Below are 27,373 nucleotides of genomic sequence, written 5' to 3'. Positions count from 1 at the left end.
GACTTACATGGCCCTTATCCTAGTCATTTCACTGATTAACTGTGGTGCGTCTACTTCATGGAACAGTGTTTTTGGTATGATGAATTATAAATGAAGCCACCAGCAGTAAAATGGAATGGTCTTAGTGTTATGGAAAAAATTATCTCATAATTAAAATAAACTTCGGAGCCAGCTGTGGTGGTGCATGCTTGTAATCCCAGCACTTGGGAGGCAGAATAGGGGGGTTACCTTGAATTCTAGGCCAGCCTCGACTGCGTAGTGAGACTGTATGTCAAAGAACCAGTAATAATAATAAACTTCAATAACATAGCTTGATGTAGTCCCCCATACCCAGCAAGTACAAATTGGTATGTTAAAATCTCCAAGCATCCCTAAAAGAAAATATCTAGTCTACCGTTAAAAAATTTTTTTTCTTCTTCTCTTTTGTTTTTAATGTGAAAGTTTTTCTCACCCCTTGGAAGCAGTGTTGCTCAAAACTAGAGACCTTAAATTAGGTTACATTTACAGTTATAATTAAAACCATGTCCAGATGTGTGTGGTGTGTGTGAAAACACGTACAGTGATCACTTACCTATCGCGGGAGTTACGTTCCAGAGACCCCTGTAATAGGTGAAAATCTGCGAAGTAGCAGCATTATATTTATCTTATTATTTATATATGTTTTATAGCTTGATAAACCCTTCCCACACTCCTATAAACCTTTCCCACTCTATTAACCTTTTCCACACTCGTATAAACACTTCATATGCTCTTAAACACTTTCTATACTCTTAAACCTGTGTAATTTTAACATGTAAAATTCTATATGGGTACTCACCAGTGAAGTATACTACAACTTGAATGAGGAGCAATGCTACGGTCCCTGAGCCAATCAGCCCCCAGGATACAGAACACAGTGCTGTAGTTGGTCGCTTTCCATTCCATCAGCCAATAGTGTGCTGTGTACAATTTCACAATGGCAAATTTGCACAAGTGGTAGTGGCATACTGCATTTCCATTGGGTACAGTATGGTATTCATCCACTGATGAGATACATACTGTATTTTATTTTGATTTAATATTCTTTTAATATGTTTCAATTAACTTTTTTATATTTTAAATTTTTTAGGCAAAAATAATTAAAATTGTAAATATTACATAAATACCTATATACCACAAAATCTCACCATCTAACAAAACTGATACAGAATTAGATTTTTTTTTTTAAAACCTGTGATACAGTGAAGCTGCAATAAGGGAGCTGTGATATAGCGAGGGATGACTGGTATGTGTACTAGATATATATGTATGTCCATATACATTAAAATTTTTCAAGTAGTACACTTAAAATCTGTACATTTTGCCAGATGTAAATTCTTCCTTAAGTAAACCAATTAATGTCTAGAAATAGCAAATTATTAATTACAAAGAAAATTAAGACATCCTAACATTAGGGTAGTTAAATAGAATAATAGATGTTTTCCCCTCCTCTTATTATTACATCTCTAAAAATAATGGTTCTAACATAGCACGGAATTTGAAATTACCTAGTGATAGTTATGCACTAAAGTACTTGGTCAAGTCAATTTAGTTATTTATCTGTAAAGATGATCAGTATCCAAGTATCAGTGACTTTATTCTACTTCAAAAAGAACATTCTTTTCATCCCTTTGGTTTTTAAAAGAGATGCCCAAATACAAGTCCTGCTTGTAGATATTACCTGGTAACGGCTTTCTCTGAATAGCATCTTGCCCTCAAGACTCTTCCGCATCAGTTGACTGCAGCACACTGATTATCCTCAGGACTGCTGTGCGGGGAGGGGGAGCTGGGACTCGCAGGTCCTGTGATCTACACTCTTGTTTATGTACTGGGCTTGCATATGAGTTTTAAAAATAAGGAGTCAGTGTTACAGTATATATCAGCCATTGCTCTGTGATTGTAAATCTGCTTTTTGTCAGATTACATTGTACATCTGTAAGCAGAACAACTTACTTAACTCCGCTGTGAAGCTATTAGACCCCAAAATGTATGAAATAAGCCTTCATTTGCATATCAAGGCATACTTTTTACAGGTTTTTGTAAGATTATATCTGTCTGTGCTGCCATGCCCTCTCTCCAAAGGGTTTGGACAAGGCTATTTTATCTTACTGAGTTACTTCCTGGGGAATCCTTGTTTGCATTTTAACTTCATTAGGAGAATAGATGATGCTGTAAACAGTTTGATCAGAGTTAGGGTTCATCTCTGTGGGATAGACGGAACAGGAGAACTGCAAGGAGGAAGGTTTGGTTTTTCATTACATTTACTGCTTGGAGCCTAACTCATTGCATATATGTGTACATGTACACACACGTGTGTGCATGCATATGCCCACATAAATGGAAAAGTGTATCAGAAGTGATACCTACTGCGGTTCCAGTGTTTTCTGAGTCCTGTGGATATGTGTGTCAGTGCTTGGAATGTCTTGAGTGTTGCTAATTGGGCATTGGAAAATCCGGATGTTCTGATTGAGTGGGTGTGTCTTATAAGTACTGTGACAATATGGCCTTGTTGACATTAGATAACGATGTCCCTCTCTTCAACTCATACAAACCAGAATTGCCCAGAATCTACTATATACTTTTTGAATGCTCACTTCAGAACTTCCTAGAAACAGCTTTCCATTTTGTGTCCACACTGTAGTTACGTCTGTGCAGGTGTATGCCCTCCAAACACTATCAATTTTCTGAATTCAGTTGCCAGAAACCAGAGTGTTTGTTTCGGCATCCGGATGGGGAGCTGGATTAGCTGATATGTAGTTCTGCCCCGTAATAAACTGCAAAGTGATCACAGGATAACTGACCCGGGATAAAGGAAGCCATTGTAGTTAGAGACCAGCAGTCATTAATGGACTTTGACAAGGGGAGCAGGAAGAGGCAGGGTGATGTGGGGTGATTTGCCACTCTTGGAGAAGGGCAAGCTCTTCCGTGCACGTGTGGCTTCCTTCACCTTCCCCATATCATGGTGCATGTCCCTCCCTGACCTCCCTGAGTTCTGAGACATCACCAGCTCCCCAGCCACTCTCAGACGGTTTTCCCTCCTGCGTAATTCTCTGGTACCTATTTTTATAGCACTGAACAGTACGAAAATTCCATTGAAGAATATATTCTCCTGATACTGTGTTATGTATCTTCTCCACTGGCCTGTACCCACCACCCAAGCACGAATTGTTGCCTTATGACAGGGCCCTAGAACAGTGCTAGCCCACCATAGGTGCCTTTTACAAAGAGATACTAGTGGGGGAGTAATTAGAGACAACAGTTGCTTGTTACTTGAAATTACTGCGTGCATTTGGCTGTGAGTTACAGAATGAAGAGATGGGAGCAGTCCCGGGCTGCTGATTAACTTACACTACCATGGTGGTGGTGGTGGTGGTGGAGCAATGGCAAATCACTGGCTAAAGCATGAAAGGTAGTAACTCTCCTGTGTGCTTTCAGGTGGTAGATCTACTCGTGTCCATGTGTAGATCTGCATTGGAATCTCCTAGAAAAGTTGTCATTTTCGAGCCATACCCTTCTGTGGTAGATCCTAACGATCCTCAGATGTTGGCCTTTAATCCCAGGGTAAGTAGTTAGCCCCAGACCAAGGGCAGCATTTCCAATCCTAGTAAGTGGGATTTCAGTCACCTTAGCTTTGTTCTTTTTACCTGAGTGTCTGTCTTATTAAGCATATCTGTGATTATTTTGAGTTCATTGTCTGTTTTCTTGAATTTCAAATTGTATTTTATGGATTACAAAGAACAAGACAGATTTTCCTTTTGGTTTGCTATTTTCCTTTCACCTTCTTTCCCTTCCCTGTTCCCTCCCCAGATACCTGAAGGTTAGTGAAAGTTGAACTCATATTGTTAATGGACTGGCATTTCTTCTGAAAATCATTTTATAGAGATTTGTGAGATAAGGCAGAATCCTTCTGAAATAAAATTTTCAGGTTGCACGAGAAGTAACTGTCTTTGTTTCTATTCTTATTCATCCTTAAACCATTTCAAAGAGGGGGCTGGGGATTTAGCTCAGCGGCAAAAGCGCCTGCCTGGCAAGCGCAAGGTCGTGAGTTCGGTTCCTGGTACCAGAGAAAAACCAAAAAAAAAAAAAAAAAAACCATTTCAAAGATATGAGTATATAACATTCACCTGAAGAGCTTCATTTTGCCCATAAGTGGTAGCAATGCCTATATGTACATCATGTTTCAAAATTAATTACTCGTGGAGTGCATGGTATCACATGTATACTGTCATGATATTCTTTTAGTAACAATATTGTATTTCAATCAAAACAAAATAAATGCTGTTGATATTTTAATTAGAGTTTTGTATTTTAGGAGGATTTTATGCTTACTTTATTGCCTTCTGTTTTAGTGGTGAAAGCCTAAATCAAGAGGCCAGTACCTTGTTTGTATTTCTAAATTTTCTTTTGGCAGACTGAGCATGCTTTTGTGTCCTTCTATAAGGAATGGCATTGTTTTCTTTTTTCTTCTCATCTGACCGTAGTTATAAATCCTGTGTCCTTGAACCATGTTATTACAGTCTTCCCTTTTATGTACATAAAACAGCCGTCACTTTCACATTGACTCTGGAGGAAAATTCATGTATAGAAATAATATATTTCTCTCCTGGTAAGTAGACTCGCAGAGGCTTATAAGTGAACATTCTTCTTCTTTTTCATTATATAGAAGAAAAACTATGATCGAGTAATGAAAGCACTGGATAGCATAACTTCCATCAGAGAAATGACACAGGTAAGTGTGTCAGCTTGGGGTCTTCTACTATTCATTTTGCTTCTTTAAAATCATATTTTAAAAATATCCGGGAGTACTGATTTTGTAGTGAAGTTTAGATTTTCTGTTATATGGGGCATAGTTAAAATCAAAAAGAATTATGCTCTATTATGGTGTTTTAATTAAGTTCTGTCAGCACATTGACAAGCTAACACTGGTTTGCCTGGTAGGTAAGTGGGAGGTTATAACCCTAATATTCTGTCCTTAAACTCAGACAAAAACTTTGTGTTCATATGAATATATTGAGATATTTTTTAAAAAATTAGAAAAAAACCATTTTATGGTCAAGGTTAAATCTAGTACCATTGTCCTATGAGGTCAATTTTAATTAGTAGTAGTAATTTTAAAACATTATTTTAATGTTAAAGTAAAAACAGGAATATTCTTTATAACAAAAATTTTGTATAAGTGTTTTAGGTATAACAAAGAATCCAAAACTGCTTTGGGGATACACCAAACGTCGTAAGGATATGAATTTATATCTGTGATCATTAGGGGAGCTTTGATGGAAATGTCTGATGAGCAAAGTTTAAGGTTGATTATAAAAATCTGACATCTCTGCATGGTAGTCCAACACTTGGATGGGCGCATGCTATTGATTATTGAACCCTTTCTGCTAGCAAAGATTTAGAGAGAGGTTCAAAGCGCATCTGTACCTGTAGAGATTCCTAATCCAGCGTGCACGACAGCAGATGCTGTGTATACAGTTTGCATGTGTGGTTACACTTGCTCTGCACGCGGGATCAGCCCTCACGGGCCTGTGACAATATTCTGGGCCATGTATTTCCTCTGGGGAGGGAACAGGGCCTCCTCTACCACAGCACTCACTAAGCTGCTCTCGTCCTCCCTCCCATTGCTCCATGTCATCCCCAGTGCTCTGTTTGAGGACATGGCTCAAAAAACACATTCTCACATTTCCGGTTTTGATTCTTGATTCTTTTGATCATTATTTATTCTGTCAGCTATTCATCTTCATTCAACAGATAGTGTGGGTCAGACCATAGTAAAGGAAAGACCTTTATTCACAGTGGTGTTATTTACTTTAAAATCACCACCCCTGCTATTTATTTTTCTGTGCCCATATCTTTCTGTATTACCTTAATTCTTTTTCAGAGAGGCATTTATGATCTGTATCAGGAAAGAGAACAGTAAAATTCCAGTGAGGAGAAGGGAAAGGACTCATTGCAGTGTCTTACACAAAATTAAACGTTTTTACTTATGAAAATGGTATGGGGTATTTATACTATAGCCTAGAGCCAGATCATTCTTGGATTTAAAAATAGCTCCCAACTCTGACTCTGGAAATCAGCTCTTTGCCAGAAATTGCTTCCTTCATTCTGGGTCATGTGTAAGCTATTTTAATAGGAGGCAGTGTGGATGGTTGAGTGTCACTCTATAGAGGTAGAGACCAAAGTTGTATAAGTGGCTCAACAATGATGTGTGGCCTGTGACCTTGGACAAGTGGCTTGATTGTTGGTGCCTCAGTGTCTTCACTGCCAAAGTAGAAAAAATAACGCTGCATCTGCTTTCAGAGGGTACTTCACAGGGCTGCGGTCAGCTTTTATTGTATCAAATTCTTTAAACCTTTCCAATGTATAAATATAACAATATACTGTCCTATTTTCTACATGGCACTGCTCTATATAGTTCTAAATTGCTATAGAAAGGTTGCTCTTTATTCTGTGAAATGGTTAATTGCTTGGGTACATTTTTCTTTTTAGAAAAGGGTTCTTACGTAAATGGTGTCCCGTCTTCTTACAGAAAGATCTCTACCTAAGTTTATATCTCCCATAGAGGAGCATGAGTAGTTGTTTTCACAAGTTCCTTTGTTGATAGTTGAAATTAAGGTGGTCATTGTCAGAGGGAAATATTGCAGGCTTGTTAAAAGGGGCAAGACAGATTGTTTCCGGAGGATGGCAGTGGGCAGGGAGGCTGCAGCATGAACTTAGCTCCTCTGGCCAAGACAAAGGGGCTTTGCAAGGTAAAAGGGAGGAAGCTGGGGAAAGAAGTGGGAACCAAGAAGAAAGGGCTAGAGGACTTGCATGCAAGTGGAAAATTACAAAGCTAAGTAGAGAATTACTGAAAATACCGGAGGATTGGGTTCCAGTACAGTGTGCAGTTTTTAGTTTGTCAGCTTTATCTTTTCTCAAGACTTAACAGAGATCTTGGGGTGGAGGATGGTGTTTAGGGGCCCAACCCTGTGTGGCACGTCCTTGGTGCCGCGTGGAAGATCACAGTTCCCATCGCCTTGGGGATGTGACTAGGGTCACTGTTTCAGGTGAGCCCCGTGGCAGACACAGCATTGGTCCAGCCTGGGTCTAGAAGGAGAGAGAAGGGGCTTGAAGGCTTGGCCAGCCTTTCTGGATACCCCCTCAAGTGTTTCGCCCTCTCCCATTTCAAATAAGAGGCCTTCTGGTTTTTTATGTCAGGGCCAGAAATTTTTAATTTTAACTAGATTAGCTGTGTCACTCAGTCCGATTTTCCTTTTGTGGGAAGGGAAAAGTGAATTTTAAAGAGAAATCAAGGCATATAATGTATTTTTTTTCCCCTTTAGGCACCATATCTGGAAATCAAGAAGCAGATGGATAAACAGGACCCCCTTGCACATCCTTTACTGCAATGGTATAAAATTAAAGTTTTTCTCTTAACGAAAGCAGCGTTTTCTGCTACTGTTTGCTTAGCCTATTTTATAAGCCCCGCAGTGCTACAAGCTTATGAGACCTGGTGAATTTACAATCCAAGAGTTCTTAATGACTCTCATTTTAATTAAAACTTGTACATCACAAGGGGAAGAAAATGCTGTCATGCGCACTACCAGAGGTACGCAGCGCCTTTGACAGCAGCTTGTCTGTGGTCTTACAGGACGTGATGAACTAGATGATGTGTCGGAAGCATTTCGGTTCATTTAATTTTCTCGTTCATAGCGGACTAATCAATCCCTTTTATTTAAAATTTGAAATATGTCTGGTATATTGCGCTTCCTGAACACAGGCAGTATAAATTTGGCTGACGCTGTTGGGTCACTGCAGAAGACACACTGTTTCAGAGTGAGCCTGGAGATAGTGCTGGTTTGGCCGAGACCCACCTTTCTGCAATACCCGCTTCAAAATAATTTGCCCTCTGCTACTGCAAAAAACGCGGCCTCTCGTTTCTCTTTTGTAAAATGAAGTCCGTAAAGGTCTCTAAGGGTGTTGTGGACATGTCTCTTTGAATGTAACTTTGAAATGTGGCATTTACCACTATTTGCTATATAAAGACACAGATATGTGAATTCTGAGAGAGCGGAACGGATGAACTTGCCGTTCCATGTTGCAACCAAGAAGTTTTAATGAAATGTTTGGAAAAGAAAAATAATCTGGCTTTCATGAGGTTCTGATTACTTAACTTTCACTTAGGTGATTTTCTTTTTAGAGTATTGAAAATTAGCATATTACTGTAATACATAATAATTAGATTCATCCTGGAGAACTGGTGCCTCACGTGCTGCATCTGACCAGCATTTACTCCCTTTCTGCCCTCCGCCCTCTTAGTTGCAGTTTTATACTATATATTTAATCCGACAAGACCATGATTAAAATTGGTATAGAAACCCTTTCTAATTTGTTATGATTATTCAAGTTCTGGCAAACTAAGAAAAAAGAAGTTTCGTCTTTTAACCTTTTAAATTTTCTCATTGTCAAATTCAAAACAGACATAAGAAATCTTAATTATCTATTACTTTTTCCTCCCTGAACTAAGCCTGAGTATAAATGGTCATTCGTATATCATCCTCCTCCCACCTGTCAGTCACTCTATTCTCTCAGGGAGAAGAAAATCTTCCAAAATGTTCTGCAGTCTTCTCTATTCACTACTTTACGGAGTAAATTTTTTTTTTTTTTGGTACCAGGAATTGAACTCAGGACCTTGCGCTTGCCAGGCAGGCACTTGTGCCGCGGAGCTATGTTCCTGGCTTCTACTCACTCCTTTAAATAACAAAAATCCATAAAACAATTCATATTTTTCCAGATACCAAATTTAATTTTTTTCAGCTTCAAATATGTTGACTTTTGCATGTAAACTGTTATAGATAGGTATATATGTCTCTCCACCCAAAGGCATCTTCAGATAGGAATCTTCACAAGCGCTCATTCTTAATTTAGGCAAGAGAGAAAAGCAAAAGAAACAGATGCAGGAATCAACCGCTAATATTTGTGTATATTAACATCATTTGAAAGTACCGCATATCTAGAAATGTTCGTTTTTCTGATGTTGGAGGCTGTGCCTATTAAAAACTATCTTTGTAAGTTTTAAGAAACTACTTCCCAGTGCATTTTCTCAGATTAAGTGATCCCTTTTGTTACATAGACTCTCTAAATTGTTTCAGATAGTAAACCAAAATTATGTAATTTAATGAAATTATTACTGAATTTAATTTATAGCACAGCAACAGTAGGTTATAGTTGCTTGCCAACTACAGAGAAAAACTGTAAATATATTTGGCGTATATTTGTGACTGACTGGTTGCTTTACTTTCAGGGTTATTTCAAGTAATAGGTCACATATTGTGAAACTGCCAGTCAACAGGGTAAGTTTTCTTCTGCCTAATATACACACCAAAGTGGGAGGAGTGCTTACTAGTTCAGAAAACTGATCCTTGTGATTTTTAATGTAACCTTTCCAAGAATGGAAGTAAACCCAGGTTAAGTCTAGCTCTTCAGTTGGAAATTGCTATTTGTAGATTAGCTGCAAACCTTTTGAAGATACCAAATTGAAACTTAAACTGCTGCCTTGATTTTTGAGATACATAATGTCCATGTGGTATAATTCAGTCATTCCACAAGTGTAGATAAAAAGTATTATCTAGGAATTGATCAAAGGAAAATCAGTGTTCTTTTTTATCATTATTTTATGTTGATACACTCTACCTTTTTTTTTCTACCTTTCCACATGTAAGACTGTAGGTAACTCACTTGTCAGCCTAATTAGCTTGAAAGTGACAATTAAAAACTGTTAATGCACTCTGATTTCAGTTATTGCCACCTGCAAGTATTGTTTGAAAATCTTTTCCCCTGTGAATCTCCAAATGTGAGATTCCTGTGTATTATATTCCTGTGTATTTCTAGGTGAAAGGGCAGTCATTAGAAAATTTTGTCAGGCAATTAGCCCAAAAGGTTCTGCTTTGATTTCCTTCCATGACCAAAAAGGAAAATTAAGTATGAATGTAGGTAATTTCCAATTTATAAATACATGCAAATAGAGCATAGTGATAATTTTTACAGTTTTAAAGTCTTAAATTTTCTGTTCTTTTAGCACACTCTAGAATATTTCCTCAGTCAAATAGCTAGGGGACTCAGTAATAAAAGTCATAAAAAGAAACATAATTCAGAAAGCACATCTTTTTGACATGATCACATAGCGCATTCCAAATCTGAACATAAGTGACTTTGCATTGTGTGTCTGTTATTTTGTTCCCATTAACCTGAAAAATCGTCCTTGGCAGCACCAGCAATTCCAAGTGACCATGTATGCAGGGTTTAAAATGTATATATTGAATTAATCTGTTAATAGATTAGTGTCAAATTATTATATTTTGAAATGAGTTACTTCTTAACCCAGTAAAATTTGAAATTGTCATTAGCCCCCTTACATGCTAAGTTTGATGTGTTTTCATTTGTCATTATTTTCAATGACAGCAATTGAAGTTTATGCATACCCCCCACCAGTTCCTTCTTCTCAGCAGTCCACCAGCCAAAGAATCCAATTTTAGAGCTGCTAAAAAACTCTTTGGAAGCACCTTTGCATTTCAGTGAGTATGGCTTAATGTTAGTGGGGTTGTGCTCCAAAAATGCTGGGGAAGAAGACTTGCTCTCTTAGCGGTTGCCATAAGCATTGATTTGTCAGCTGTGTAGTAATACTTGCCTGGGAAACTCAGAATGCCTCTTTACTTTATTTCCGGTTTTTCTTTATTGGTACCTATTTGCAGTGCATAATGATTACGATTCCGTGTGGGTACATGACACACCTTAATTCTTTTCATCCCCTGCCCTTGCTTTTTCCCTCTCCCTCTGTCCCTTTCCCCCTAAAGGACCATTTTCAAAGAAAATTGATTTTCTGACTGTGCCTTTGCCCTGTCCTCTCCTTGCAGTGGCTCACACATTGAGAACTGGCACTCCATCCTGAGGAACGGACTGGTTGTCGCCTCGAATACACGTCTGCAGGTAAGTTTCCCGATGCTTCAGTGAACCCCGTGGTTCTCCAGCACTGAGGCTCAGTATGCAAGCTGCTGAGACATGTGTACTTTCAAAAGGAGAAGCCTGTGAGGTTTCATACATTTTTACAAAATACCTGAAGCAAAATTGATCTATACATAATGGGAGAGAAAAAAGAAGAGGAAGAAGAAAGGTCAGTTCCCTATGAAGACAACAGTAAAGGTTACACTTTGAACTAAAGTAGAAAAAAATAGCATGCACAAGATAAACCCGTACAGGAACTCTGCCCAGGAGTCCAGGGTACATTTCTCGAGTACTGGGTCTCAGTGTGAATCCTTTCGGAAAAGAAAATTTAGGAGTAAGCAGAATGGAGATTGGATAGTGAAGAGCCTTCTCGTACCTGCGTTTTGGCCTCTAGGCAGCGCTTGGTGTCGTGGGTACTGTGGCAACAGTCCTCCTCCTTGTCCTCATCTTTGTGTTCGCCCTTCGTCTTGCACATTCCACTTCATGCTCCTATGCCTGAGTTTCTCACTGGACAATGTAAGGGCATTTGGCAATGAGAAGCTGAACCCACAGCCCTGAGCTAGACGTCATAACACAATTGCATTTGAAGCGATGGGTTACACTTAAATCTCCATATGTGCACATTTGTGGAATTAGTACTCACTTCATACTAACAAGGTCTGCGGGCCTTAGGATAGAGGTAATAAGAAAGGACAATTAACTGTTGTAAATAGTTTCCTTTGACCAGTTGAAGAAATTCAGCTAGTGAAAATTTGAAGGACACCAGGAGTGGGCTGACGGAGTGTCATATAATGACAGTCTGAATAGATACTTTGTTCATATGCCAGTGTGGAAGTCCTAGTCAAAATGCTTTCCCGTGTATTTCACCAAGTTCTGTTTTCAGAATTTTAGCTTCATTAGAATAAAAATCTACAAGAGTGCTTTAGAGTAAGGAGCTATCACTGGTGTGAAGAAAACATTCATAAAGGCTCTTTTTCCTTTGACTGTCTTTTTTCATGTATGAACTCACTCTGAATTTTAAGCAACAGAATATTAGTACTGTTTTAAATTAGACCTTAACTAGGAGCATTATCATTTTTCTAAGATTTAATGTTCTAACATGAAACTTAGTGCCTTTGTCTGTGGAATAATATTTATAAGCCATTGACTGACCCCTCTCCCCGGTTCCTTCCCGTTGTAGCTCCATGGTGCGATGTATGGAAGTGGGATCTATCTTAGCCCGATGTCAAGCATATCGTTTGGTTACTCAGGTAATCCTTATTTCTAACTTCAGATGTATGAGGGTCTTATTTTCTTATTGTTAGGTATTTGAGGCAGTTTTCTATCATGCGACTGAGGTTTATTGCATATATTTGTACTAAATTCATTTGATGAACAGCAGAAGCAGAAACAAAGCCCAATGGTAGCTTCTTGCTAATATTTTGTTGATGGTGTGGGGAAAATTTTTTGGGATCGATTGAAAGTGTTGAGGGAGAAATTGTTAAGTTCAAAATGTGGAAAAGATTATCATCAAATTATGGCGTTGGTTGTTGGAATTAGTGATTATTGCTTTCTTACATGTTTTTATGGGTTTTTTTTGTACCAGAAATCGAACTCAGGACCTTGCGCTTGCCAGGCAGGTGCTCGTGCCACTGAGCTATATCCTTGGCCCTGTTTTTATGTTTAAAATAATTATGCTCATTGCAGAGATTCAGACTGCACCCAATTTTAAAGTAACGAGTGAAAATTGTCCTCATTACCTACAACTCAGTGTTTGGTATGTTTTCCTTCATGTGTTATGTGCGTTTATATTCCCTCCAGCTGCACATACAGTTGGATTTTTGTGTGTAAGTGTATGTGAGATGTGATCACTTTCCAGTTCTAGAGATGTTGTTCACATGGTCCCTGAACAGTAGATCTTGGTGTCCTCATGTTATAGGACAGGACACTCAGTGAAGTCCAGTAACTAGGTGAATGTTAGCCAGACCTACCTGTCTTAATTCAGCCACCAAAGTTGATATTCTTTCAACCATAACATCATCTTCCTCAATGATGTTGGAGTAAAATTGAAACACTTGAAATTAAATTTATAATTAGAAACATGAAGAGAAAACAACGATCATGGTGAAAAGTAAAATAAAATACTGAGTTAAAGGACTGTACAATAACAGGAAAAAAGAAAAGCTAGAATAAAATCTGCCATGGAGAATTGAAAAGGAGCCTTAAGTACCGATGATTACTAAAGTAACAACCGCTGTAAAGCATGTCATCCTTAATTTGGATGGTGGTGCTCCTCAGAGTGTCCACCGAGTGGTAGTCAGTGGGTGGATGGGTGGGGTGAGCAGTCTGGGGTCCCTTGCCTCACAGGCCAGGTGCCTTAGTGGAAGGGGCTGTACCTGACACCCCGGCTCCTAGAGCAGCTTGTGCAGTGTGGGAGATGCAGGATAGCTGGACTTCCTACCTGGACTGCTCCAGTGTGTCCTTACAGACTTAAGATCGATTTTGGCTGGCATTTTCTGATCTTGTTGCAGAGATCAGCTGCCCTCAGTGTCCGTAGACTCCCCTGGTTAGAGCAGTCACAGGACTTTCCATAGTCAAGAGTTGGGGAATTGGAAACCGGCCCTCAGTGTAGCAGGGTGTATCTGTTCAGAAGTACTGTTGTTGTGATTTTTTAAAAACAAATACCAGAACGGATAAGACAGGACAGAGATAAAAACTGGAATAACATACATAATTGATTCCAGGAGGAGGCAAGAATACCAAAAGTGATGAGCACCAAACAAATTGCTTTGGATGTAAAGGGCAGTGAGCCATGAAATAATCGACACTGACAAGCTCTAGCTTGTGGGTTGAGTAACAAACCAAGGAGCAGCCCTGAGACCAAATTTTCCTGTAAAAATTCATCTAGTACAAAATTCGTTTTTTCCAAGCTGTTGAGTAGCAAGGTAGGACTCTAGTTTAAATAGAAAATAAGTAAAATCAGACTGCAAATTTTACTGAAATATTACAAATTAAAAAGCCAAAAAAAAAAAGCCATTTAAGTAAATATATCCTCAGCCTAGTACATAAAAAGCACCACAAATCATTAACTGCTGCGATACTGTGCCCCTTCTCCTGGTGTGCAGTCTCCCTAGCTGGCTTCATGGGAGGGACTGGGGGCGGAGCAGATTCTGAAGGGGTGCATAGTTGGTCTCTGTTTGTCAGGGGAGAGTCCACAGCTTATGTCAGCTTCCGGAAGGGCTCTTGATCTGCAGAAATGTAAGAGTCTTAGGCTGAAGGTGTAGCTCCGTGGTCAAGCTTGCCTGTATGTGTGTGTGAGCACTGGGTTTAATTCCCAGCAGCACTTGCACACAAAAGTAAAAATCGCTACTGCAAGTTAATACCACTTCTGCAGTTAGCTTGAGGGCTGAAGGGGCAGATTCAGAGAACGAAACAGGTCCTGCTGGAAACAGGCCTGCCGCAGTACCAGTTGCCTTTCCAGCAGACGTGGGTGTCTGAAATTGTAGGCAGGTTGTACCCTTTGGGGAAGTGCCCAATTTGGAAAGGGTTAGGTAAACATTTCACAGATGGATAAATGGGTTTTGCTCTTTGTCATTAAGCCATTTATTAAAATAGCAATAGTTTAAAAAAAACAGCTATATGCTGATTTCTAGTGTGAAAGTAGATGCATACTTTCTAATAAAGTCTACATACAAATCTACCAATGTGCTTTTCTCAACTCACAGTAACAAGTCACAGCATTAACAGAGTAAGCTAAGCTTTGTGACTATCACAAACAAAAAAGTTACACTAGTTTTTCTTAATTAGAAGAAATGGTACACTCTACGCAGAATTGTGTATTTATCAACAAATAACAAAATTGTGGTGGAGAAACATTTTTCTGACATTGCTCATATTTCTTATGCCTTATCTCCTTATTCTAAGCAGATCGTAAGAATGAAAGCTAATTCTGCCTAAGCATTTTAGAGTCAAGTTTTAAGGATTATCTAATTGTATTAATTTTGTGCAAAAGCTGTCCCTAATTTTAAAATGTAAAGAAAAGCAACCTCAGACTCTATTATCCTCACGCTGCTGGGACCCTCCCCTTCTGCTCACCCCAGATTCTTGAACATAGCAGCCCTTCCTCTGGCCTGAAGCGATCAGACCTCTGCCTGCCCTAGAACTTTGCAGCACACATAGGTTGTGTTTGGAGCCTCATCACATAGCTTTGTCCTGAAGTTGTTATTTTGCTGATGTTTCTAGGGATGAACAAGAAGCAGAAGGTGTCAGCCAAGGACGAGCCCGCTTCAAGCAGTAAAAACAGCAGTGTATCACAGGTGTTGTAACCACTCATGTGACTGTACGGAAATAGGGAGCCATGGACTCATTAGCCAGCAAGACTCTGATAAATACTCATGTTTATTAAGTCTTGCTAAAAGTTATTTTAAGTAGTCATTATTCATAAAGGAGTAGAGCTCACTCAATAAGTAATTGCATTTACACCATAATTAGGCATTTGTTGGTCTGTCAGCTGCAAGTCCAGAGACTCTGCTAGGCATTAGGAGACAGTAGTGCCCAAAACCAGACAAATATTCCAGCCGTCTTTGAATCCTACATTCCACTGCGGGTATACAAACAAATTAGAAACATATTTAAGCAGAAGGCCAGATGGTGAAGGGAAATAGGTTAGAGAAAAGGATATTTGAAGCTGCAGGGTGGAGGAGGGCTCAGGAGTGGATGTTGCGCGGGACAGTCAGGAAAGCGTTCGCTGAGAAATGAGATTTATGTAAGGCCCTGTACTTGGTGAGGGCAGAAGCCCTGTGGCTCTCTGGGAGAAAAGAGTGAGCGCAAATTCCATGTTGTTTCAAAGAAGACAAATAAATGCTGGGTAGATTAAAAGTCTGTCTGATGAGTAGTCTGAGTTTCAGTTTACAAAAAACAAAACAGTATGGCTAATTTTGTGTCTTATTGCAAAAGCCCAAAACACTGTTAGTCTTCTACATGAGATCTTTTTGAAACTTTTGTGGCTCAGTAAATATGCTGTGAAAATGGGGTGGCTTACGATCATTATATGATCTGGGATGGTTTTAATGGATTTTAATGTTTGAAAACATCATAAAAATTTAATTTTGTTTACTTTTAAAGAAAGATGCCCGGCTTTTAACAGATATAAAGCTGTATATTGTGAGACTACTGGTTTCTAATTTAGCATTATTTCAGTTCACTGATTTTTTTTTTGAGTGATTTAATAATTATATACCCAAATTAAATGGTACAACAAAAATAGATGTTAAGAATTAGAGAGTACAAGGATATTGATGCTAATCTAGGCTGTTTTTTTTCCTGGAACCATCTTAGTGACTTATTTTTTAATGATGAAAAATTTTTTCATTAGAGTGACTGCCCCATTTTTACTCTAATTTTTAAATTGTTTTGGAATTTAGTCACAGAAAAAAGGACAGCAATCCCAATTCCTGCAAAGCCGTAACTTAAAATGCATAGCCTTATGTGAAGGTGAGTAGCACGGTGTCAGTTCTCTGTCTTACCTGTGTCTGAGAATTCAAGTATATTTACGGAGTGTTACCGATGGGATAGTGAGAGCGTTTTCTCTGTGATCATCTCGAAGGGCACAAATGGAAGATGAGTACAGTAGAGATCACGAAGGTTAAAACCAAATTGCAAAACTGGCAGGAATTCAGACACTGCTATATTTTATTCCTGGTAGATATTTCAGAATGATATGATATCTTTTTCTGATCAAGTAATGCTTATTTATCTCTTTCATTAATGTGCTACCTTCCTCTCCAAGTCAGTATTTGAACATACGTTGCAATGAAAATCTTGAAGAGTGAGTCAGACTTTGAGAAGATAACCTCATAGGACTTTCTGCCCCTACACCAAAACTAGTCTTGCATTCTGAGCTTAGGACAGAAAATTGATAGGTAGTTTGAAGGAGTGTGTATACTTTTCTTTTTACTTGAAAATTTGACTTTGGCTAAATGTTTTTCTTCTTGGGTTAGCTGTTTCAGTAGCCACTGTCAACCGTCTTTCAAGTTCTGAACACTTGATAGTTATAGAGGATGCTAAATTGATGTCTGCCTAATTTGCAAGTTAGAACTTGTTTGTCTTTGATAATACTCAAGTAGTTTGCTTCCTGTTATACCAAGTGTTACTCAAATATAAAGTTGTTCAATGGCTTTTCATTGCTTTTGTTTGCAGTTCTTTATAGATAATTAGGTTAAGGATGTTTTTCACTTTTGTTTGTGTATGTGTTTTTAGTCAGGCTTCAGGGAGAAGGAATATAGTCTAAAGAAGTGGGATTCCTTCCAGAATAAAGCAGTTGTTTGACTTTGCCTTTTCCTTTCCAGTGATCACTTCACCCGACCTGCACAAACACGGAGAAATCTGGGTCGTCCCAAATACAGATCATGTTTGCACACGGTTCTTCTTTGTGTAAGTGTAAATGCTGAATCTTTTTTGAGACAGGGTCTCGCTATGCAGTTCAGGCTGGCCTTGAACTTACTTTGTAGCCCAGGCTGGCCTCGAACTCACAGCATTCTTCCTGCCTCAGCCTCCTGAGTGCTGGGAATACAAGTGTGTGCCACCACACCTGGCTTCTAAATGCTGACATTTACACGTTACTGTCTTCTCCACAGATGAGATAGTAGTGACATTGTTATTATTTGATCACTTAGCTTATCATCAGTAGTAGTCATTTTATTTCAGTAAGCTTAATGAAAAAAGTGACAGTTAAATGCTATTAATTTAGACGAACTGAAGAAAAGCAGATCTTAACCCTGAAGAAATGCACTCTGTCTGTAGCCACCTCTGGTTTGTGAGAGTTTAGAATGGGAAGTCAGAGAATACATTCTTCCATCTTAGAGTTATCTGCATGAGCTGCAGTGTAGACTGTCATGGAGGTGCATGTTGGTTTTATTCTGTTTGGCCCAGCTGTATTATTAAAGCTGTATCAAAATGTAAAAGCATTGTTTTTCCGTACTAAACAACAGGAGCAATAGACCACTGGAATTTTGCCCCACCTTTGATGCCCAATTCTTGTACTCACGCAGAGGGTCTTTTAGGGAAGACTTGAGTATAGGGTTTTGCACTTTATATACTTTCTAAAAAGAAGCTGAGAATGATCTGGCTGGCTATGGAAGCTGGTGCACAGTAATGGAATCGAACTTGATTTGATGTGTTGTGTATCCATAGTACCTTGCACATTCAGCATTGGGTCTGTTGGTTCGCTTGATGGATTCCTCATGTGAAATTTTTCAGAGCTGCCCCATTTTCTTTCAGATGCTGTGAAGACTGTGGCGTTCTTACGCTGCGTAGTTCCTAGGCGTAGTTTCCTAACAGGGAGGCAGCAACAACTGGAGTGGAAAGAACTGCTTTTTATCTTTGATTCTGGTGATCAAGCCCAAGGACTACCTGCAGCCACCCCTCCTTTTTAATTTTGAGATAGGCTCACACTAGTCCTCCTGCCTCTGCACCCCAAAGTACTGCTATCATAGATGTGTGCCAGTGCACCCAACTTTGGCAGTGATCTGGCAGTTTGAGTCACACTAAACAGAAATTAGTAAGGTGGCCATGGCCATGGTGCATGAACACTCTAAACTTCATTGCTAACATGAACATAATGTAATTACCCACTTCAGTCAGAGCCCAGGGACACAAACGGCCCATGAGAAACATTGCTTTGATCATCCCTAGTTAGACTACTCACAGAGATGTGGTTATAGGGAAACATAGGTCTGGTGTAGTGACCTAGTACATCAGAGCCATTAAATATCTTCAGGTCCAAAGGGCAAGGAGCAGATGCAGTCCTGCTAGGAGTCCCCACTGGCCAAAGGCCACCAGAGCTGCAGGGCCATGGGGCCTGTGGGTAGAGTCTGTGCATGAACAGCCAGCTGGGGTCACACTGTGTAGTTCAGGCTGGCCTTGAACTCAATGGGATCCTCCTGCCTCAGCCTCCCAGTACTGGGATTACAGGCATGCGTCAGGAGGCCTGATTTATACACTGCCTTTTAAAGGATTGTTAAGGACTGTTTAGCACGATTCAGAGATCTACTGAAAGGCTTATTGACTATGTGTCTCTTCTCTCTTGCAGTCTTGGTTTTTACTTGTTGCTAGAAGCTGGAACTTGTGGAAAGAAACCTCCAGTCACAAAACAAGTTCATGGAGTTAGCTTGAGGTTCTGTCAGAATAGTGAACTGTAGGGATAGATGTGGGGATGTTTACTGGAGAGAGGATGTCCATATTTCAGAAGAAAAAGCAGAGGAAAGGCCACATAAAGAAAGAAGAAAAAGCTTCTGGTACACTCAGGTGCTTTCCAAATAATACAAAGGGGAAAATGATGTATTAAGACAGTTCTCACCAGGTATAAACACAAATGGGATTTCATCCCTTTAGTACCCTCAGGAAAGAAAAGACTCATTAAGGAAGGCTGATAAAATTCAAAACACATGAGAGAGGGTCCTTTCACTCATTCATGTGCACTCTATTTTTTGGGGGCGGGGGTACCAGGAATCGAGCTCTGGACCTTGTGCTTGCCAGGCAGGCACTTGAGCCACTGAGCTATATCCCCGGCTCTCATGTGCACTCTAATTACAGCCATCAGGTTTGTTCTCGATGAGAGGTAGGATCGCAGAGTCCTGATGGTGAACCTTCTTCCTGAGTGTAACATGCGGGGGAAATACTGATGGAAGTGAAGTGAGGTGTCAGACAGAAAGTTAATTTCTATTATTTTTATATTATATAACCCCTGATGTCAGCAGCGTTACCAGATCACTATGATATAAGTTAATGTGGTTTCCTTTTTAATCTGTAGTAGAAGAAAATATTGAAAGTTGAAATAATTTTCATAGTAGTCTGACTTCCCAAAGTGAAGGAAGTAGTCAAATAGTCATTTAATGGCCTACTTACATTCTTTTAAACTATTTAACAACACAGAATCAGAAAAAATTAAGGAGAAAATTTTGGGGGCTAGACTGATGTACCAGAAGAAATTGAAAATAAAATTCAAAGGAAGGTATCTTTTAGAAAAAACAAGAAAGTGAGTTGTTTCTTAAAATTTTGTTGGAAAATTCCAAATCAGATAAACTTAATTAAATATAAATGGTCCAGGCAAATCATAGTAATTCAGATGTTATGACCAGATTCTAGCCAATTTCTGGCATCTAGAAATTGTAAAGCTTGATTATATTAATAACCTAAGAACATTAAGTCCCATACATAGAAAAAGGAAAGATGTTTTCAAAAAGGGCTGGAAGATTGGCTGAAGAAGCAGGATGTGCGCACCAAGCTTATGCACTGCGCTCTGTCACACACGCAAAGATGTTATATTAGGGTGCCCAGAGGGCCTCAGAGCTGCAGATGGAAACTTACTGTTGGTATTTTTCATTGTTAGGATACAGTCATAAAGTCCAAGCAAAGGTAACGGATGATTTGGCAGGATGTCTTGGCGAAGTGAGTGTATCTAGTGTCCTGGGCCCTCTGCTGTCCCCACGCCATGAGCTCCTGCAGGGGAAGCTGTTAGGGTCGGAGGCTGTCCTGCCTCAGCTGCCTTGGGACCAAGGAAAGGTGCCCATCAGCCAGGTGTGACATGGTAGCCTGTGTGTTTTGTTCATTGGTGTGATTTAGTGCAAGGAGAGCTACCAATGAATTGTGTCCTTATTTTGATTGTTAAATCAAGTTTGGGTATATACCGACACATTTCCAGTAACTCAGAAATGTAAGAACAGGAAGAACCACATAAAACTGATCATCTGTGGAAAATAGAACTGAACATGGACGGGTCCTTGGGCCACACAAGTCTCCCATCTAAGTGTGGTATCAGTTTCAGGGATGTTGGTCTAGTCTCTGTTTTGTTTTTTGAAGGTGTTGCTCAGATGCCATCTCCTCCACCAGTCTTCCTGTCAAAGTCACGTCTTCTGGTGTCCCCACAGCCACGCAGAACTTCTCTGTAAAATTCACTTCATTCCTTGCCTGACTATTCCAAAAGGCCGTGGGCTCTTAAAGTGCAGTCTCGTCTTCTTCTGTGCCACCTTCCCTGCAGCCCAGTGCACCTGAGACGCTGTGGCTTGTCAGTAAATGTTTAATGAATGAACAAAAACAAAGACAAAAAGGAAAACAAATATTTTATTTATATATATATATATATATATATATATATTTATTTATTTTAATTTTAGGTCAAAATGAAGTTTGCACTATAGCTAAAGAGGCAGACACATTTTTTTTTTTTTTTTCAGACAGGGTCTCTCTGTATAGCCCAGGCTGGACTTGAGCTCCCTGGCCTCAAGCTCAGCAATCCTCCTGACTCAGCCTCCAGAATTGCTGGGATTATAGCCATGTACTAACATCCACACCTGGCTAAGGAAAATTTATAAACTAAGAACTGTATAATGACACATTAATTGAAATAAGTGTTATCTTTACCTTTAATCATGAACTTGCCATAGATAAACAGCATTCAATTGCATACATCATGAGGTGACAACTTATTTATGAAGTTAGAAGACAAAGCGTCCAGTCATTCCTCAGGGCACACATGTGGTGGAGGAATTTGCTTTATCCCAGTCTGTAGCAAATGCAGTGTCTCTGTGTCCAGCCCAGATCTCTTTCCCGGATTTAAGCTGCCTAATCATTCCCCTGCTTAAAAGTCTTCAGCAGCTGCTCCTTCCCTGTCTCGGTGTTTTCAGAGCGATCCATTCTTCAGCCTCTTGCTCGGTCTTCACGCAGGCACACAGCAGGGTCGAGAAGCTGCGGCCCCAGCTTCCCAATCCACAGCCTACACTGTGCGGCCGGAGTTTCTCACCTCCATGCTTCCATTCTTCTCCAGGAGGCGAGGATCCTCTCCTGCACTGTCCTCTCATCCCCATCTATCAATCCCACTCCTCTCTGACATCTTACTCCATGGCTTCCCTGCTCCCAGAAACGTCCCCGACTCCTCTGAGCTTCGTGTTTGTGTGGCCTGCATACTGCCTGAGCATGCTCCGTGGTTGGATTATCCATACTCATGATGCTCATCTCAGCTACGCTGCATGCTTTGTGAGCTCGGGGATGCTAGCTCGTTCATCTTGGGGCACTGAGCATAGAGCCAGCAGTGAGGAATGAGAGGGTGAAATGCCCACGTCGTAACTGTGCGATGTGTGTTTGCTCCCAGAAAGCCTGCTGATGCCTTCAGCTCGGTGTACACAGTAGACGCCGCTACTTAAACCCCGTAAACACTTCTCAGCCTGTCTAACCTACACCATAGTTTCATCCATCAAGGAGGCTTAAATCCCAGCTGTAGTTTTCCATGCTCTTTTCTCATCATATCCATCGGTTCTCAAGGTTTTCTCTTCAGTTTTCTCCTTGGAGCTGTCATTGTCTCCTCAGTGTATGTTTCAAAAGGTTACTCATTCTACTTGCTTCTGACTTCATCGCTCTTACCCTGTTTCGTACAATGCCGGATTTATTAAACAATACCTTTATTACAACAGTGATGCTCATTCAGTATTTAGAAACTGAAGACAAGCTAAAAAAGGAGAAAATCGCTCATATTATCCCCACTTAGAGTTAACTGCTCCTTCTGGTATAGGCCTACCTTTCTATACATATAAACATCACTATACCATGTTTATTTTTCTAAAATGTGTTTTGAGTATTCATTGACCTTGATAGTTAGTAAGTGAAAACATGGTGTTTTGCAATGTAAAGCACATTCTACTTTATTTCAGTCACTGTACCAACTACTGATCAAATGAAACGGTTGTCTGAGCTGTTTCTTAAAAACACTCTTCAAATACCTTTCCTAGTCCTGTGCCCAACTCGAGTCTTTCGGTCTGTATGTCTGCCCTTCTCACCATCTGAACCATTGCCTGTTCTTTTCCTCTCTTTCCTTCTTTCCTTCTTCCCTCCCTCCCTCCTTCCTTTGTTTGTGTGGTGCTGGGGCTGAAACCCAGGGCCTTGTTCGTGCTAGGCAAGAGCTCTACCACTGAGCTACTACTTCCAGCCCTTACTCATCAGAGCTCACTGCAGTGTGATCTTTTCCATGACTCCTTTTCCGACCTCCCAGGTAGAAATGGCGTGTCTCTGAACTTTCCTGTCTCCGTAGCTCTCAGACTGCCTTGCCCGGTAGTTATTTGTATAACTCTTATTTTATTCCTGTGTAAAATGCAAATTCAAGCCATGCGTTAGACTCTCCAAACTGACTTTTGCAGAAATACTTAGCAGTATGTATTAAGTGGAAGCAATGGTGAAAGAACGGATCATCTGAGTGAAGAGCTCATACATGGAATGTGAAGTAGATGTGTACCGGTAGCATCAGTTTTCTTACAGAAGCTTTGGACCAGTGGAAATACCATCCAGTTCTCAGAGAGTGTTTGCCTCTTCTCTTGCTGATGCAAGGCAGTGCTAGAGTTTCTGGGTTGCTGATTGGCGGAGACAGAAACGAGTTTACTTGTGCGTGGTCTCCTAACTCTCACAAAAGAGGCAGTCGGATGTGAGGGCAATCTAGCTGCGACATCAGTCACCCCACTGATTGCCAGTGTTGATTCGGCTAATCTGGCTGGCTGGGCGGGTGTCCCCTTCCTCCCTCAGCACTCCACGTGCGTCCCTCCGAAGCTGTGCGCTTGGTCGAAGAGGGCGACCACCCCCGATAGAGGAGGGCTGTTCCTTGATCACTGGTATACGAGAGTAGCTGCGTGCCCCTACTAGAACCTCCAAACAAGCTCACAAAAGAGGCTGTGTCAGTTTGAGAATAGATGCTGTTAATACCTTCACAATTCTTACTATGAAGTTTCCTGACACATCTAAGATTTTTCTAGGAAGATAAATTCTATCGTCTTATTTTTCTCTTGAATATTTTTAACGCAAACTTTTCTTTTTTGTTCAAATTTTAGTAAGTTGTTTTAATCCCCCGGCAATATAAGCAATTTTTACCTCCTTTTATTGTCTTTTACTTTCACTTTTGCCTCTTTTTATTCTTTTTATTCTTTTTATTCTTTTTATTCTGTTTTTCTTTTCATTCTACCAAAAGCCCAGCCATGTGTATCATCTCTATTTTGACCACGTTTGTTGTTGTTGCTCTCCAGGAATAAATGAAGTTCCTCGCGACATTAACAACCCCATGTTTAGACTGTTTGTGAAGAATTCTGTGTGCTGTATTGTGAAAGTTACTCAATTGCTATTAGCAACTCCTATGTCTAAGCTTTGTGAGTTGCCTGAATCACATGGTTTTCTTGAGTATGCACAACTCATAGTTCAAGACACCAAAATTCCCCGGCCAGTTTTTTCCTTTATTCTATAAGTCTTGTGTTTCCTTGTGGATTTCATAGGGAACTAAACATTTCAGTTTTCTTTAATATTTCAAACTATCTGTGCCCTCCACAGTTCTTGCCCTTGCTTGTACCCTCAGTTTTCCTCTTTGCATGCTCTCTCCCTCTCTGTGTGTCTCTGTCTTGCCTTCTCGCTCTGTCTCTCTCTCCTTCTCTTTCTCTGTTTCTCTCCGCCTCTGTCTCTCTCTCTGCCTCACTGTGTCTCTGTCTGTCTCTCTCTTCCCCTCTCTCTCCATCTCTCTCACTGTCTTTCTGTCTCTCTGTCTCACTCTGTCTGTTTCTGTCTCTTCTCTTTCTGTCTGTCTCTGTCTCTCTTCCCCCTCTGTCTCTGTCTTCCTCAGTCTGTGTGTCTCTTTCTGTCTTTCCCTCTCTCTGTGTGTCTCTGTGTGTCTCTGTCTTTGTCTCTGTCTCTGTCTCTCCATCTCTTTCTCTCCTCCTGTTTTGTTTGTCCTAAATTTCTGTAGTTTATTCAAAGGATGCGAGCCTCCTCTCTGTTAATTTTTGTGCTTGTGTCGGGGAACGTGTCCTACTTGGGGAGAACAAACCTTCCCATTCATAGAAAGTGACACGTGAGGGGAGTCATGGCCCATGACTAGAGAAGAAGTTTGTTTGGGATTGTGGAGGAGCTGATGATATTCCTGGTGACCCTGCTTTCTGTAAGTGAGGTGGAGATCATTCTGTATTGCTGCAGTTGGGTGGAGGACAGGTCTTCTAGAGGAGACGATGGGAGCAGTTAATACAGGGACAGAAAGGTCAGATACAATGTTATTACAATAGTCTAGGTCACTCTTTCTACCACAAAGAAGAAATGTGTTTACATTATCACTTAAGGCAAAAAATAATGGTTTCTGTGTATAGTGAAGTCAGAACTTCTGTTCTAATCTCACTTAAAATGCTAGTTTAGACAAATTAATTTTGCAGTCCACTGGTTATATGCAACCTGTAACCTAAAAAACTCACATGTAAATGAATGAGAACCCCCAAACAAAGATTATAGCATCAGGTGGAGAAAAGAAGTAACTAGAAATAATTAGCAAAATGCAAGCAAGAGAACCTGGTGATCACTGAATCCATGCACAAGGAGGAAGCAAGACTGCTGAGGTGTTTGAGGTGTGGGTAGCACATCACATGCAGGTGTGGGGAGCGAGTCAGAGTGGGATTTCCAATGTGCTGCATTTTTGATGTCTGTGAACAGTGACATTACACAGAGCTCTGAGGAGTGGAGGCGCAGTTTCAGGAGTCCTGGGAGTGACAGTGAAAGATGGAGGGTAAGAGAATGGAGAAAGTGTGTAGGGAATGGGAGAGGAAACTGAGGAGTGAATAAGCAGAAAACCATCACTGAAATGGGAGACTGAGCAGGGCGATTAATCACAGGCTGCTTAGGGCATGCAGTAATAAAGCATGAAAAACAGCAGAGCAGTGTATTCCACGCCACAGGTGAAGGAGGTGATCTCCCGATTCAACAGCTAGGAGGCCGGGGCCACCTTTGCCAGCACTTGAGCAGTAGGGACAGAAGAAAAACTGCAGTGGGTCAAGGTGAAAACGGGGAGTTATAAAGACAAATTTTATTCAAAGGTCAGCTTCAAATTGCAGAGGATAAAGGTGGTAGCATACAGAGTTGGTATCAGGCAAGCCGAGCATGTCTTCCTCAACTCAACCTTGTGTTCAGACTACATAGGCTGTAGGAGGTATGTTCACTGCAGCAAAAATGCAATGAAGAGAGAACACACCTAAATCGGGAAGTGCAAAGTTGCATGTGGGTTGTTATTTCAAACTGGAAACCATAAAGAACCAAAACAGTTTAGGTGTTGCCACTCCCACTTCTCTCCTGGTGGTACAGGTCTCTCTGTAGCTTTTCCATTCTCTTTTTGTTGTTTTGCATAATCTGCATCTTAGCTGGAGCTAATCTGCCCATCATGATAAAACACTACTTTTAATGTAGAGCTGCACCTTCAAGTCAGGTGGGTCTCCACCTTCTGCTGAGAAGTGAGGATGGCTTAGCGTTTATCCTTGGTCAGGGGTCACCAGGCAAGATTTATACGAACAGTGGCTTGACATGGTCTATTTGCATAATAACATGTACGGGCACTTTGAAGCACTTTCACTTTGAACAACTTCCGATTGTTTTAACATGTTCTCTGGTTCTTGAGAGAGCACTTACTGATTGATCTGAGAAAATATTTGTAGGTGGGCTGTTACCACATTATCCATCCTTTATCTTATAGACAGAGGGGCACTGAGTATATCTGAAATAGTGAACTTGTAAGAATTAACCAAACCTTGGATCATTTAATATGGAATTTAGACTTGTACCAATGGAATCATCACTTGCTGTTGAAGCAAATGGATTATGTCAGGAGCTAAGTTCTTGTGGTTTTATGTCATTTGTTTCATTTTCCTTTATTGTGCTATTTCTGGAAAATTTTAAGTATGGGAGTAAAAGACAGTGGCGTGCATTAATCTTTGAGACACGGTGCTTATGCCTGTGGTTATCTATTTTGAAGTAATTACCACTTCTCTAAAGCTTCTGTCTTGAAGCCATTTTTATAAAGTAAAATTAATTCATCACCTATTTCACTCTGAATATTATCAAGGAAGTTTAAAAACTCATTCTTTGGAAATTCTTATTGCCTAAGTAAGTTTATTGAGGAAATGAATGATCCAAAATGCAATTATTTCTTCGTAAAGAACTCAGCAATTGCTGTCTTTGAATATCATATCTTCACTTTTAATGCTAAGCTAAACTTAGCAGGCTTGCATTCTTATGTGAAGCACCGGCAGAAATAAGAATTTGTTATAGTCAGACTGACTAGGACGAACATCCAGTGATAAGGAAAATGCTCGGCACTGATTAGAACTGAGTAGTTCTAGCCGATCAATAATTAGGATGTGGGCATGGCTAAGAAACAGGGCTGGAGGGTGAAGTGAGTGTCAGCATTTGGAGAAGAAAGAACTGGTTGAAGTGAAGTTAGAGAGAAGAAGTCCACAGCCTAAGGAACACAATGCTGAAGTCGGTATATTCCTTTGCAGTTGGCCTCATGACAGTTGTGGAAATGCTTGCAATGCCTAAGAGCCAGGCCCCGGGCAGTGCTTCC

General features: G+C 40.2%; 1 protein-coding gene across 1 annotated transcript in view; it reads left to right on the top strand.

The window, feature by feature from the left end:
- Parp8 (poly (ADP-ribose) polymerase family, member 8) overlaps positions 1-27,373 on the top strand; it is a gene marked incomplete at its 5' end in the record, with an annotated part of 184,106 nt that overhangs the window by 156,093 nt on the left and 640 nt on the right. Inside the window, 10 exon segments of the mRNA XM_013518449.1 lie at positions 3,454-3,579; positions 4,682-4,747; positions 7,341-7,408; positions 9,302-9,350; positions 10,459-10,571; positions 10,911-10,983; positions 12,179-12,248; positions 15,220-15,293; positions 16,401-16,470; positions 17,325-17,409. Coding sequence (XP_013373903.1) covers positions 3,454-3,579; positions 4,682-4,747; positions 7,341-7,408; positions 9,302-9,350; positions 10,459-10,571; positions 10,911-10,983; positions 12,179-12,248; positions 15,220-15,293; positions 16,401-16,470; positions 17,325-17,409 — 794 coding nt within the window.

Source organism: Chinchilla lanigera, unplaced genomic scaffold, assembly GCF_000276665.1.
Source record: "Chinchilla lanigera isolate Chin_1 unplaced genomic scaffold, ChiLan1.0 scaffold00045, whole genome shotgun sequence".
Classification (NCBI taxonomy): domain Eukaryota; kingdom Metazoa; phylum Chordata; class Mammalia; order Rodentia; family Chinchillidae; genus Chinchilla; species Chinchilla lanigera.
Note: the sequence above shows the minus strand (reverse complement) of the source record. Positions and strands in the feature narration are given on the sequence as shown.